This window comes from Cebus imitator, unplaced genomic scaffold (assembly GCF_001604975.1).
Source record: "Cebus imitator isolate Cc_AM_T3 unplaced genomic scaffold, Cebus_imitator-1.0 Scaffold18, whole genome shotgun sequence".
NCBI lineage: Eukaryota > Metazoa > Chordata > Mammalia > Primates > Cebidae > Cebus > Cebus imitator.
Window position 1 is genome coordinate 18,215,660 of NW_016107333.1, and position 15,816 is coordinate 18,231,475.

Below are 15,816 nucleotides of genomic sequence, written 5' to 3' on the forward strand. Positions count from 1 at the left end.
TAACTTAGATCATCAGTTTTCAAAGAACTTTAATTAAGAAGGAGCAACTACTTCCTTATTTGATAGTCTTCTCAAGAAACTCAGAACCATCTTTATGAATCTGCATGGAAGGAAGTAAGCAAAAATGGGTGTCTGTGGTTCCTTTTTATTTTTATTTTTTGAGAATGAGTCTTGCTATGTTGCCCAGGCTGGAGTATAGTGGCATGATCATAGTTTACTGCATCCTGGAACACCTAGGCTCAAGTGATCCTCTCACCGCAGCCTCCTGAGCAGCTGGGACTTTAGCTACAGGTCACCACACATGACTAATATTTAAAAAAATGTTTTGTAGAGATGAGGTCACACTATGTTGCCCAGGCTGGTCTTGAAATCCTAGCCTCAAGCAGTCCTTCTCCTTTAGCCTCCCAAAGTGATGGGATTACAAGTGAGCCATCATGCCCATCTGTTAACTTTTAACATAGCAATAATTTGAGGTTTGTATTAAACTATGTATAGAGAGACATACCATAGAGATGTACTTTGCAATTATTAGGCTGTCAGTTTTAATTTTAATTAAGATTCTTGTGTCATTTTATAAAAGAGGTGAGGGACCCTACTGCTAATTTTGACCAAATTGTTTTTCTATGAATCATTTTCCGGAATATAAAATAGCACTCCCCAATCTTCACACACACATTGCACATTATTAGATTAGGATTCATAAGTTTCCTAGAGTTTCTAACTTTAAGGACTGGAACAGAAAGGTAGATGATCCACAATTACTGTATCATTGCATTTAGTATGTGTTCTGTGATCATCATCCAGTTTCATGGAAGACAGTTTTTCCACAGATTTGGCTGGGGGTTGGTTTTGGGATGAAACTGTTCCACTTCAGATCATCAGGCATTAGATTCTCATAAGGAGCATGCAACCTAGATCCCTTGCATGTGCAGTTCACAATAGGGTTCGAGCTCCTATGAGAATCTAATGCCGCCGCTGATGTGACAGGAGGCGGAGCTCAGGTGTTAATGCATGCTTATCCACTGCTCACCTCCTGCTGTGCGGCCTGGTTCCTAACAGGCCATGGACTGGTACCAGTCTGTGGCCCAGGGGTTGGGGACCTCTGCTTTAAATAAGATAAAATAGTTTTTGAAAGTATCTTTTTTCTCTAAAGTTGTGTACTTTTTAGCTACAAGTGGTGGATTAAACATTTGTTTAGTAATAACAAAATGAATATTTAATGAAAATATCCTTGATACATTTTTGAAACCATTTTGTCTTTCCTAGAACTTTCCAATGAGAAAAGTGCCCTGTAAGAAAGATGCTGCATCAGGTTCATTCTTTGCTCGAGACAATACAGCAAACTTCCTTCACTGGTGTAGGAACATTGGGATTGATGAAACTTACCTTTTTGAATCTGAAGGTTTAGGTAAGTGATATTGTTGTTATTCTTGTTTTTAATGCTTATTAGGATGTCTTAATATCTGTCACCTCTAATATTTCTTTCAAAATAAGGACTCAAATGCCTCATCTTAAATGTATACTTTAAATATATGTAAAACTATTGGAGAATCAGATACTAAATCAAATATATTAACCTTTTCACTTAGTGTTAAAGATTTTATGTATCTATAATGCCTTAAAATTCTAAATTCCTAAATGAGTTGGCTACAGGAGGGTCCTAGGCTAATGCTTTTGTAATTAATATTTTCATTAAGAATTACTCTACCAAGTCTAAATTAATAGTAACTTCCCTTTAAACAGATAATTATGAAAGTGACAGAAGGCCTAATAATGTATAATTGTGGTGTTTAGCTTTTATTTCCTTTAAGTCAGTTTCATTTCCTTTAAGTCAACAGAAGTATCTGTGCAGTGACTAAAATGGTAGATATTTAAGTTTTATACTATATTTGAAAGCATTTATATATGTGTACATACACACCCACAGCCCACCCCCACACACTGAATTCATAATGTGGTAAGTGCAGCAGTGTGCCACGGGCAGTGGCTGTGGGAGCTGTCTGCCCTGGTAGAGGTTTCTTTTTTTATTTTATTTATTTATTTATTTTTCCATTTATTTATTTTATTTATTGCATTTTAGGTTTTGAGGTACATGTGAAGAACATGCAAGATTGTTGCATAGGTACACACATGGCAGTGTGATTTGCTGCCTTCGTCCCCATCACCTACATCTGGCGTCTCTCCTCTTGCCATCTCTCCCCGACTCCCCATCCCCCACCATCCCTCCCCTATTTCCCCCAACTGACCCCAGTGTGTAGTCCTCCCCTCCCTGTGTCCATGTGTTCTCATTGTTCAACATTTGACCCAGCAATCCCATTACTGGGTATATATCCAAAGGATTATAAATCGTTCTACTATAAGGACACGTGTACACAAATGTTCATTGCAGCACTGTTTACAATAGCAAAGAGCTGGAACCAACCCAAATGCCCATCGATGATAGAGAGGTTTCTTTTTTATCACTGACATTGTTTAGAATTGCTGGTTTGTGGTAATAGTAAAAAGCAAACTGACTTTTAGTTGGTTATATTATTTTATTGTTTTACAATTCTCTCCTGACAGTGCACACCCTTATTGCCCGCACACAGGGTAAGCTGCCTCCCATTTGCTCTGCATCTGGGCACCCCTATCAAGTGTAGAGCAAGCATGGGATGCTATTTTATCCCTCTGTTTGCATCTTGCTTTAGATCCAGGTAGGCTGATCATTATTGACAGTGTAGTTTATGTAATGGCACATCTACTTTCTAGAGATCAAAAGAAAGTGGAAATGCTTTGAATTCTCTAGCTCTAGTTTATTGTTTCTGAAAGGACATAAGATTGTTGTATACTTCTCATTTTCAGTGGAAGGCATCTTCTCACTGTCCTGAAGGTCATTATAGGACTAAGTAAAGCAATGTCAATACCAGTAATTCATTTCTAGGCATTGAACCGAAGAGCTAATGTTTTACTCTCCAAAGGTCTCAGAGATAAGCCTCTTAATTTTTTACGCTTTGCTAGCAACTCAAAGCTATTTTATGAAACAAATATACTATTTTAAGGTACTTAGAAAGTTTTTACGAAAACAAGTTTAATAAAAATTTTAGGATAAATTTCTCTTTTGGTATGAATTTTAAACTCAAATGTAGGCTTTTTATTGCTTTGAAAGCATATACTTTGTGCTTGGGGTATGTAATAAATACTATTCATAAATCAAAGAACAATTACCATTTCTATTGGTGGAATCAGTGCACATGCAACTCATGCACATGTTGCACATAATTAGATTAGGATTCAGAAGTTTCCTAGAGCTTGTAACTTTAAGGACTGGAACAGAAAGGTAGATGATCCACAGTTACTATATCATTGCATTTAGTATGTGTTCTATGATCAGGCTTGAAAAAATCTTTTTTAAGGATCTCTGTTTACCTTTGTATTGTATTTCCTTTTAAATGTATTTTTATTTTAAAAATTGTATTAAATGCACATAAAATTTGCTATCTTAGGCCGGGCATAGTGGTTCATGCCTGTAATGGAATCTCATAAGGTTCGAGCTCCTATGAGAATCTAATGCTGCCACTGATCTGACAATGGGCAGATCACCTGAGGTCAGGAGTTCGAGACCATCCTGGCCAACATGGCAAAACCCCATCTCTACAAAAATTAGCTGAGTGTGGTGGCGCACACCTGTAGTCCCAGCTATTCAGGAGGCTGAGGCAGGAGAATTGCTTGAACCTGGGAGGCGGAGGTTGCAGTGAGCCAAGATAGCTCCACCACATTCCAGCCTGGGTGAAAGAGTGAAACCCGTCAAAAAAAAGTTACTATCTTAACCATTTTTAAATGTATTAGGTTCCTTTTGTAGTAGCATAAAAATTGAGATATGATATACAGAATGTAAAATTCATAACGTGTACATTTCAGTGGTTTTTTGTATATTCACTATGTTGTACATTCATTACTACTATCTAATTTCAGAACATTTCTAGAAAATCTATACCTATTAGCAATTAGTCCCAAATATTCTCTTCCCTCATGCCAAGGTAAGCACTATTCTCTGTCTTTATGGATTTGCATATTCTGGATGTTTCATATAAATAGAATCATACAATATGTGGCCTTTTTTGTCTGTTTCTTGTACTTAGCACCGTGGTTCATTCATGTTGTAGCATCATGTAACAGTATTTTATTCCTTTTTATGGTAGACTAATATTCCATTGTATAGATATGCCATATTTTTTTAGTCCATTCATCAGCTAGTAGACATTTGGATTGTTTCCACTTTTTGGCTATTATGAATAATGTTACTATGAACATTTATGTGCAAATTTTGAAGTGGAATTTGTACACCTAGCAGTGGAAATATATCTAGCAGTGGAATTTCAAGATAATATGGTAATTTTATTTTTTTCTTTTTTGAGGAGCTATTTTCAAAGCTATTTTACATTTCCACCAGCAGTGCACAAGTGTTCCAATTTCTCCACATCTTTGTTAATACTTGTTATTGCCTGTTTTTGTTTTTATTATAACCGTCCTACTGGGTGTGAAGCAGCATTTTGTTGTGGTTTTGATTTGCATTTCCTTAAGGACATTGGACATCTTTTTATATGCTTGTTAACCACTTGTATAACTTCTTTGGAGAATATCTATTCAAATCCTTTGTTTATTTTAAAATTTGAGTCATTTATCCTTTTTTTTTTTTAACTTGCAAGAATTCTTTATGTATTTTAGATACTAGGCCCATATTAAATAGGATTTGCAAATATTTTCTCCTAGCCTTTGGGTTATGTTTTTACTTTACTGATAGTGTCCTTTGATATACAAAAGTTTTGAATTTTGGTGACATTCATCTTTTTTGTTGTTGTTTTTTTGTTTTTGGCTTACCCATACTTTTGGTCATCTAAAAATCCATTGCCTAATCAAGGTAATACATTTTTTTACCTATGCTTTCTTCTGTAAGTGTTACAGTTTTTGCCTCTTACTTTTAGGTCATGGATCCATTTTGAGTTAATTTTTGTATATGGTGGGAGGTAGGGGTTCAAATTCATTCTTTTGCATGTAGATGTCCAGTTGTGCCAACACCATTTGTTGAAAAGGCTGTTTTCTCCTTATTGAATTGTCTTAGCATCCTGTTGAAATTAATTGTACATAAATGTATGGGATCCTGGACACTTATTTCCATTCCATTGGTCTGTATACCTGTCCTTATGCCAGTGATACACTGTCTTGATTACTGTAGTTCATAGTAAGTTTTGGAATTGGGAGGTATGAGTCTCCAACTTTATTCTTCTTTTTTAAGATTGGTTTAGTTTTTCTGTGCCCTTTGCAATTCCCTATTAATTTTATCATCAGCTTTTCCATTTCTGGAAAAAAAAAAGGCTATCGTAATTTTGGTAGGGATTATACTGAATATGTAGGTCAATTTGGGGAATGTTGCTATCTTAACAATATTATCTTCCAATCCATGAACATGAGATGCCTTTATGTTTATAAATATGTTCATATTTATAATCTTTTAAAATTTCTTTCAATAGTGTTTTGTAGTTTTCAGTGTACAAGTGTTACACTTCCGTGATTAAGTTTATTTCCAAGTACTTTATTCTTTTTTGAAGCTATTGTAAATGGAATTATTTTCTTCATTTCATTTTCAGACTATTCATTTCCAGTGTATGCAACTAATTTTTATGTATGGATGTTACCTCCTGCAACTTGCTTATTAGCTTATTAGCTTATTAGCTCTGACAGTTATTTTGTAGATTCTTCAGGGTTTTCTTCTATACATAGGATTATGTTACCTGTTTTTCATTTGTTTGTTTTTGTTTTTTTTGTTTTATTTTTTGAGGCAGGGTCTCACTCTGTCACCCAGGACTGGAGTATAGTGGCATGATAATAGCTCACTGTAGTCTTAAACTCATGAACTCAATTTATCCTCCTGCCCCAGCCTCTTGAGTATCTGGGATTACAAGTGTGTGCCACCATGCCTGGCTAATTTTTTTTTTTTGTCTTGCTGTGTTGCCCAGGCTGGAGTGCACTGGCACAATGTCAGCTCACTGCAACCTCTACCTCCCTGGTTCAAAAAATTCCTCTGCCTCACCCTATGGAGTAGCTGAGATTACAGGTGGCTATTTTTTTTTGTATTTTTAATAGAGATAGGATTTCGCCATGTTGGCCAGACTGGTCACGAACTTCTGACCTCAGACATTCTGCTCATCTAGGCCTCCCTAAGTGCTGGGACTATGGGCATGAACCACTGCACCCAGCCATGCTTGGATTTTTTTTTTTTTTTTTTTAAGGTGTAGTTTTGCTCTCATTGCCCAGGCTAGAGTGCAAATGGTGCCATCTTGACTCACCACAACCTCTGCCTCCCGGGTTCAAGCAATTCTCCTGCCTTAGCTTCCCGAGTAGCTGGGACTACAGGCACGTACCACCACGCCCAGCTAATTTTTGTATTTTTAATAGAGACAGGGTTTCACCATGTTGACCAGGATGGTCTTGATCTCTTGACCTTGTATTCTGCCTGCCTCGGCCTCCCAAAGTGCTGGGATTTATAGGAGTGAGCCACTGCGCCTGGCTGCCTAATTAAAAAAAAAAAAATTGTTGAGAGAGAGTCTTACTTTTTTGCCCAGGCTGGTCTCAAATTCCTAGCCTCAAGCGATCCTCCTGCCTCAGTCTCTCAAAGTGCTAGGATTATAGGTGTGAGCCACCATGTCTGGCCTGTGTCATCCGTTAATAGAGATTGTTTTTCTTCTTTCTTTCTAGTCTAGATATGATTTATTTATTTTTCTTGCTTAAATGCCAGGATTACAACCTCTAATACAATGCTGAGTAGAAATAATAAGAGTGGACATCCTTGTCTTTTCCTGGTCTTGAGAGGGAGACTTTCAGTATTTTTACCTTTAAGAATGATATTGGCTGTGGGTTTTCCCTAGGTGTCCTTTATCAGATTGAGAAACTTTCCTTTTTTTCATCGTTTGTTCAGTCATTTTTTTTTTAAATCATGAAATGTTGAAATGCTTCTTTGTCTCTTGAGATAATTGTGTGTCTTTTTTCTTTATTCGCTAATAGTATATTGCATTGGTTGATTTTCTTATATTGAACAATGTATTTCTGCCATAAATGCCACTTGTATGGTATATTATTCCTTCATATGCTGCTAGATTTGGTTTGCTAGTATTTCATTGAAGATTTTTATATCTGTATTCATAAGACATATTGGGTTTTAGTTTTCTCACGGCGTCTTCATCTGACTGCCTTTTGTATCAGGGTAACACTGTCATCCTAGAATCAGTTAGGAATTACTTTCTTCTCTTCGTAAGAGTTTGAGAAAGCTATTAGCACATAATCCTTTGCTAAAGATAGCTTAAAATAAAATTGAGGTAATATATGTCTTTTAATGGTATCTCTTGTTGAAAGATCTGAAACATAAGTAATATTACTAAGCCCTTAATTTTTTAGACTTTAACTGCTGTGCAAATAAAGGTCCATGGTAATTTTTCATTCTCTTCTTATTAGCTGTTTTTATTAAAAAAAAAATCACTTGTCAAAGATAATATGTAGAAAAAATAAAAGTGTATTTTCTTCATTTTTTTCTAAACAAGTAAACCCACCATCTTCATTATTATTCTTTTTTATTTAACTCTCTTCTTCCATGACAGAAGTATGTTTCCAAATTTAATTTTGCTCTACAAAATAGGTCATTTTATTTTTCCACAGTTTTGCACAAAGATCCAAGACAGGTGTATCTTTGTCTTCTTGAAATTGGTCGAATTGTGTCAAGGTATGTATTCCACAATATTTTAGAATTTCAATGTTAAAAATATTTTAAAGCTACGAATTTTAGCTTAGAACACTATTTTCTATAAATAAAAACATTTTCTTAACTTTTTATATTTTATCTTTTTGTTTCTTTTTTTTTTTTTTTTTTTTTTTTTTTTTTTTTTTTTTTTTTTGGGACAGAGTTTCGCTCTTGTTACCCAGGCTGGAGTGCAATGGCGCGATCTCGGCTCACCGCAACCTCCGCCTCCTGGGTTCAGGCAATTCTCCTGCCTCAGCCTCCTGAGTAGCTGGGACCACAGGCACGCGCCACCATGCCCAGCTAATTTTTTGTATTTTTTTAGTAGAGATGGGGTTTCACCATGTTGACCAGGATGGTCTCCATCTCTTGACCTCGTGATCCACCCGCCTTGGCCTCCCAAAGTGCTGGGATTACAGGCTTGAGCCACCGCTCCCGGCCTGTCTTTTTGTTTCTTTATTAACTTTTCTGTTTGCATGAGCATATGTCAACATCCGGGTTCTCAATATGGCTTATATTCATTTACTGTTAAACTATGGGAGTAGTTACTTAAATTTTTTAGATTAAGAGTAGGGTAAGAGCACGTAGTCTAAGGTAGTTCAGGGGAAAGCAAGTCCTCTGAACACAGAAAGGATCTGATAGAAGGCCAAGGCGTGGTGTCTCCCATACCTACTTCAGTTCTATCTTTACTCACCAGCTCATTTGAAGCCATGTTTCAGGATCCCAGGTAGAATGTTGGGAGCATCCAGAACTGAAATATATGCTGTGATGTGAGGATTATCATATAGATACTTTGCAATCTATGAGACATTAAAAAGCATTTTCAAATATTCCAGTGAAACAATTGGTAGAAGAGGATCATATGGACTTTACTTCAGAAAGAAAATCCATCTTGATATGCAGGCAAGTGCTTGGGTCAACTTTGCTTGAATGATCAGATCTCCCGATTGTTTTTCAGATATGGGGTTGAGCCACCAGTGTTAGTAAAACTTGAGAAAGAAATTGAGTTAGAAGAAACCTTGCTTAATACTTCAGGGGCTGAAGATTCCATCAGCATTCCAAAATCATGCTGTCAGCATGAAGAGCTACATGAAGCTGTAAGTAGTTGCTATACTTTCTTTTGACCATGATACCTTGAAGCCTCATAGTTTTAAGCACTTCTAGTTTGCTACAGGTGATGCTATTTTTAAAAGAAAGTGTTTCTTATTCAGAATATAAACCAGTGCTATTCTCTTCTCTGATGAATTCAGGGCATTATATTTTAAAGGTGATTTCTTATTGCTTGTGTATGATAAGGAATAAATGTGTAGTTGAGTGGTGGGGCTTGGAACTCATCATGAAGAGTACTAGAGACCACAAGAGATCATTGATTCTTTTTTCAGTCTGGTGGTATTGTAATCTGATTTGCAAATTATAAGGAATATTCTCATGGTCATGTAGAGGTTATATTGGTTTTATGGTAATAATCCAGGCATAAGATGAGAGCTTGAACTTGAGCAGCAATAGTGGGGATGGAGCAAAAGGAACAAATATAAGCCATATTTAGCAGGAATTGTTAGGAGAATTGACAGGAATTAGTGACTGATTGTGAGAGAGAGAGAGAAAGAGAAAATCTAGAGTGATTTCCAAAGTTTCTCTAAGTAGTTGGTATACTGATACTTGAGAGTACAGGAGGAGGAGAAGTTGTGAGGGAGGATTGATGAGTTTTCTTTTTGAGGATTCTCTCCTGCAGAATATATGCATACTTGTTAGATGATGGGTTACAACTGGACAGTCTTCTTACTTTATCTGTTCGTTAGGTAGAAGTTAATAGAATTGCCATTCCTTGGGTTGTGGGTCTCCTGCAGTGATTACAATATGAACAGTGAAGGTGAACTGAGCATGAAAATTTTCTGCTTAGACTGTTGTTTAGAACTATTCAAAGGCTGCAGGATTGTATGAAAGTGTGAAATTTACAAAATTAAGAAATAAATCATTACTAATAAACACTTTTAAAGTGTTGCTTTGTTTTGTTTAATGTAGTAAAAGTCTATGGTAAAACTATCAGATAACCTTGCAAGACAGATTAAGAATATGTCAGAATGAACAACTGTTTTATCTGGCCAAAATATCTATATTATGCTATTGATATATGTATATACATGTGTGTGTGTGTGTGTGTGTGTGTGTGTGTGTGTGTGTGTGTGTAGACTGTCATTATCAACATGGGAAGCAGAAAGAATGCAGTAGGTAGAAAATAAAATTTATTTTGAATCTCATATAACCTTAAAGAATGATAAATAAAAAGGAAACATTCAGAAAATATTTTTATCAAGTGGAAAATACAGTGGGTTCATTTCCATATTATATAAAGACCTTACAAAGTTTGATAAGAAAAACATTGCAGTAAGTAAATGGGCAAGGTCTGTGTTCACACGAGAAGAAAGTGCAGTGTTGAAACTTGCTGATAATCAAGAAAATCAGATTAAAACAACATGAAATACCATTTGCCCCATTAGCAACATTTTTTAAAATTATGAAACCTGGTGCTTTTAAATTCTAGTAAACTGTACTTAGGGTTTGCTATTGGCAATGGAAAATGCCATAAACTTTTGAAAAAGAAACAGACAAATATTAAGAGCTACAAAAATATTACTTTTTCATTTTTATTGTAGTTGAAGAGGGAAAAAGGATAAACGAAAGTGTTTCTTACATTAGGACTTAGAATGGTGAAAAATTGAAAGCAATTTTTTGCCCTCAGGGCAGTGGTTTGGTTTGGTAAATGAGAGAGAGAGAGAGAGACTGACTTCATCACTGCTGGCTTTTATGTTAGATTAGCAATGTCTAATCTCAGTATTTGTTTACAAGCACAGGAGAAGAGATTAAATTGTCGAACTGTCTTAAATTTTTATCTTTGAGTTTGGTTTTCCTTAGCTATCAAATAATATTGCAGTTTAAACGAAATGCTTTTTGTAACAAGCACTAAATTGTATTTATTCATCATCTTAGGTTAAACATATTGCTGAAGACCCTCCTTGTAGTTGTTCTCATCGATTTTCTATTGAGTATTTATCTGAGGGACGATACCGACTAGGGGATAAAATACTCTTTATAAGAGTAAGTCACTATTTACATTTTATTTAGACATAAATACTGTTTTGAAATTGGATTTATTGCTTTACTAACCTTTTGCTTCCCCTTTTACTTAAAAAAAATTGAAATAGATGCTATTAATGGAAGGATTTCACTGTACAGGGAAAACAAAGAGTAATTTCTTTTATGAGTATATAATAAATTTAGGTAAACACTCATTACACAGCAAACAATTAACTTCAATAGTACTTAACAGTACTGCTCTTGCAATAACTTGGATTTTTAGGATGCAAGTTATATATAAATACCTTCTGTACAAATTGGAAGACTTTGTATTGTTAGATGCATAATTGAATATGAATTAAGATTATTTAGACATTGAATATCATAGGGGAAAATTCCTTGTAGACCCCAAGGAACTTATTTCTCCAGTTTTCTTAGAAAAAGGAATAATTTTCCATCATAAGAAGAAAAAATAAAATATCTAATAAGATTGAGTATTCATAGGGGAAAAAAAAGAAATGTTGTAGTTTATAATAATATAAGCTTTGGGCATTAAACAGAAAATATTTTTCTACCGACACAGAATCAGTATGTACACCAGTGTGCTGATATATATGTTCATTTCCTTCCTTTGTTCCGTCTACAGTTGATTAATTGTTCCTTTTGCTGGTAAGGAGATTGAAATTTCACCTGTTCATCATTCTTTTCACTTCCCATACAAGAGCTGTCTTATTTCCAATTTAGGAAAATAAGATAAAAGTATTTAAAAGTATAATCTCACCATACATATATTCTTCTATTTCACATATTATTATTACCTCCTCAGCCCTACCTAGCTCATACAGAAACATTCACATGTGCTTTCTTTAATTAGCTTTTTTTTTTTTTTTTTTTAAAGGCAGTATGATGTGGTAGTGCACAGAACATAAGACTTAGAGTTAAAATTTGTAATCTCATACAAATTGTGCAGATTTGCCTGCTGAATGGACAGGGCCCTAAAACCCAACTTGAGATATACTGGCAGAGCCAGGATGTCTTCACAAAAGTACTATGTGGGTTAGGGGTAGCTCATACATTTGAGGCCAGACCAAGCTATATGACTTGGGAAAAATTCCTTAATCTTTCAGAACCATAATTTTCTCATCTGCAAAGAAAAAACAATAATAAATTATACCAAAATGCTTTAAAGCTTAAATTGATATAATACATATAAAAATAATTTTAAATTGTGAAGTACATGGTTTAGTCATTTGATCTTTAGTCAAGAATTAGTTTTTCCTTATTATGAGGCATTTTTCCTATGTCTTTGTTTTTCCTTCCTTCCCTCTCTTTCCTTCTCTCCTATCTCCTTCCTTTAATATTCAACTTTTCATTGAACAGTACTGCTCTTGCAATAACTTGGATTTTTAGGATGCAAGTTATATATAAATACCTTCTGTACAAATTGGAAGACTTTGTATTGTTAGATGCATAATTGAATATGAATTAAGTTTAATATGTTAATAATACAAGAAACTGTCAATTTGTAGTGAAGCTGTTGGCAAATGCTCTGAATTTTATAGATCACAGACATCACAAATTGTAACTGCTAATGAATTGTAACTGTAAACCTCATAGTATTACAGCTTTACTTTTTATTTTCCTTTGGGGGCAGATGCTTCATGGAAAACATGTCATGGTTCGTGTTGGTGGAGGCTGGGATACTCTTCAAGGATTTCTGCTGAAATATGACCCCTGTCGAATATTACAGTTTGCTACACTAGAACAAAAAATTTTAGCATTTCAAAAAGGAGTTTCTAATGAAAGTGTACCTGATTCGCCTGCCAGAACTCCTCAGCCTCCTGAAATGAATCCTTTGTCAGCAGTTAGCATGTTTCAGAAACAAAATTCAAAACCCAGCGTCCCAGTTAGTATTCCAAAAAGCAAAGAAAAACAGGGTTGTCCATCAGGTGCACTGCTGCCAGCATCTTCACTGAAAGGAGGTAATATGGGCTCCATGTCAGTCCATTCTAAATTTCCAAATTCTCCAGCAGCATCTTCTCATCCCAAGCTCAGGTCTTCAAAAGGTGTAACAAAGAAACCGCAGGCTTGTTCAAACAATGTATCATCTTCACTTGCTTCATTAAATCCAGTAGGTAAAAACACTTCTTCACCAAGAATTGCACCTTGTGTATCTAAGTCACTGAGAAAATGTATTCCATCCCCCAGTGTTCCTAAGGCCAAGGTTATTCCAGCCCAGAATTCAGCAGCTCTGCCTGAGTCCACACTTTTGCCAAATAAGTGCTCTGGAAAAACTCAACCTAAGTATATGAAACATAATCATATTTCTTCGAGAAATGATGCAGTATTTCACTTAGCTGCACATTCAAATTCATCAAAGTGCCCCAAGCTACCTAAAGCAAATTTACCTGTAAGGCCTAAACCTTCTTTCCAGTCCTCTGCAAAAATGACAAAACCCAGTTCCAAAACCATAGGCATAGGTCTAGGAACACAGTCTCAACCATCCGATGGAGCCCCACAAGCAAGGCCAGTCCCAGCACAGAAACTTAAATCGGCCTTGAATTTAAATCAGCCAGTTTCTGTGTCCTCAGTTTCTCCTGTGAAAGCTACACAGAAATTGAAAGATAAGAATATAGTTTCTGTTGCCAAAAAGCAGTCTCAGAATAAAAGTGCATGCCAGAAGACAGGACTCAGCCCCTCGAAGTCTCCTAGCCGTACCCCCCTGTCCATCGTGAGCCTTCCGCAGTCTTCTACCAAAACAGAAACCGCACCAAAGTCAGCACAGACCGTCGCTAAGGGCCAGCATTCAACTAAAGGGCCTCCCAAAAGTGGCAAAACCCCAGTTTCAACCAGGAAATCACCCATATCTGTTAAGGATGTGGCTAGTGGGGATAAAAAAACTACTGCAAAGAAAAAGGAAGATGATGACCATTATTTTGTCATGACTGGAAGTAAGAAACCTAGAAAATAAATACATAGTCATTATAAGAAAACAGAAAAGGAAGAGTGAATGTCTTAGCTTCACATCTTAAAAGTTTCTCCTATTTGTGTTTGTCCAAATAGATGCAGACACTAAGGATAAGATATGGGGGATGGAGGCTGGGATGAGGAAAGGGCTCATCAGAATTCACATATCTGAATTCACCAGAAGGAACCCTTCTGAAGCAAACAGTTGAAAAATCACTGCAAGGTTTTTATTAATAATAGACATGTATATGATTTTCAGTCTATAGGATCTTTGTTAACATCTGCCTTTTACAGGAAATGTAAAAGTTATTTAACACTACAAGAATTTTAACAATAGTTGCTATATTTTTTAGTATGTATTAAATATGGAGTTTATATACCTGCTAATATTGACAGTGGTGCTCTTACTATTAGTTAATTGCATTTTGGTTAAAAAAAAAAACAAAAAAACAACGGTTTGGCATTTGCCCTACAAAAGGCACTTAATTTAATTTTCTGATCAGGGCTGCCTGATCCAACAATACTAAGTCATTGCTGCTGCTGATTAGCTTGGCATTACTCTGTATTAAGTAGGATTTTTATTATTTAATTTTTAAAGCTTTCCAAATTAGAAGGAACTGATTATTTTACGTGGCTTATATTTACATTGGTAATATTTTGTTACCAATATTTTTGGTAAAAAAAAATTAACTTATTGATATATAAACAAATTTTGTAAACAATTTTTATATTATCTATAAAAACTTAGACACCTTATATTTTATATGTTGTGCAATGTGACAGGGGAAACTGATACAGTAGCTTTTAGCATATTAAGAATAATTTTTTATAATGTAATTTCCTGTGAGTGCAGATCTGACATTTTCCATTAAGATAATGTGAAACATCAGAATTATGTTGTAACAACTTTAAAACTAAGATGATATTAAAATAATTTTAGAGTTACGATATGTAAAAATTATGAGATTATTTTTCCTCTAGATAGCACAATACCAATTTTAATTAATTTCTTCCAATTAGGTTAATTTTCTTTTCTTCTTTTTTTTTGAGACGGAGTCTCACTCTGTGGTTCAGGCTGGAGTACAGTGGCACAATCTTGGCTCACTGCAACCTCTGCCTCCCGGGTTCAAGTGATTCTCTTGCCTCAGTCTCCTGAGTACCTGGGGCTACAGGCGCAAGCCACCAATCCCGAGCTAATTTTTTTTGTATTTTTAGTAGAGATGGGGTTTCACTGTGTTAGCCAGCAGGATGGTCTCGATCTCCTGACCTTGTGATCTGCCTGCCTCAGCCTCCCAAAGTGCTGGGATTACAGGCATGAGCCACTGAGACCGGCCCCAATTATGTTAATTTTCATTAATAAAGTTATGCTGCCTTCAGTTTTCCAATGGCAAGTAGACAGGATATATTCAAAGTTTTCTGCACTGTAGGCAGACTGTCTCAAGAAGCATATCCTGATCATGTAACGCCTGCATGAACTCCATCAACCTAAGGTGATACTTGTAAATAATTTATTTTTAAGGGATTGTGACTATTTAAAAATTATTAATGTACTTTGAAAAGTTTTAAGGGTGTTTTGAATAACCTTACAGTATTGTCAATTATCATAGTTTATTCAATATTCAGATTTGTGTTTCTCTATTTTAAACTAAAATGTGTTTTCTAAAGAAAAAAATAATAGTTTTCACAAATGTACAAACATAGAATAAGCATTTTAAGCTGGCTACTAATGTTCTTTAGATTACCAAGCAAGAAAACTTAATCTATAAAGATAAGTGATCTTTTGCTTGAAGAGTACAGATAAAAATCAAAGATAGGTGCAGGCTAGTTTTCAGAATAATTGATACTTCTCTTCTTTAGAGAGATAGTCACCAAATACTTGGTTTAGCTTGACTATTGACTTGGGCTTTGAGAGAGATAACACATACATCTTTGGAAAGTGAAGTCAATGTTCAAGAGGTGCTGGAAGCTTTACTTTTTTAGTGATCAGAAATATTTACTGCATCTTTCAG

At 35.3% G+C, this 15,816-nt stretch overlaps 1 protein-coding gene across 3 annotated transcripts in view; it reads left to right on the top strand.

The window, feature by feature from the left end:
* GAS2L3 (growth arrest specific 2 like 3) overlaps positions 1–13,828 on the top strand; it is a 52,255-nt gene extending 38,427 nt beyond the window's left edge. For all 3 annotated transcript variants that reach the window (XM_017516498.2, XM_037734194.1, XM_037734189.1), the window contains exons 5-9: positions 1,267–1,408; positions 7,687–7,750; positions 8,724–8,862; positions 10,754–10,861; positions 12,495–13,828. In XM_017516498.2, coding sequence (XP_017371987.1) covers positions 1,267–1,408; positions 7,687–7,750; positions 8,724–8,862; positions 10,754–10,861; positions 12,495–13,811 — 1,770 coding nt within the window. In that variant the 3' untranslated portion in view covers positions 13,812–13,828. The remainder of the gene's footprint in view (positions 1–1,266; positions 1,409–7,686; positions 7,751–8,723; positions 8,863–10,753; positions 10,862–12,494) is intronic.
* Positions 13,829–15,816: the final 1,988 nt, after the last annotated feature.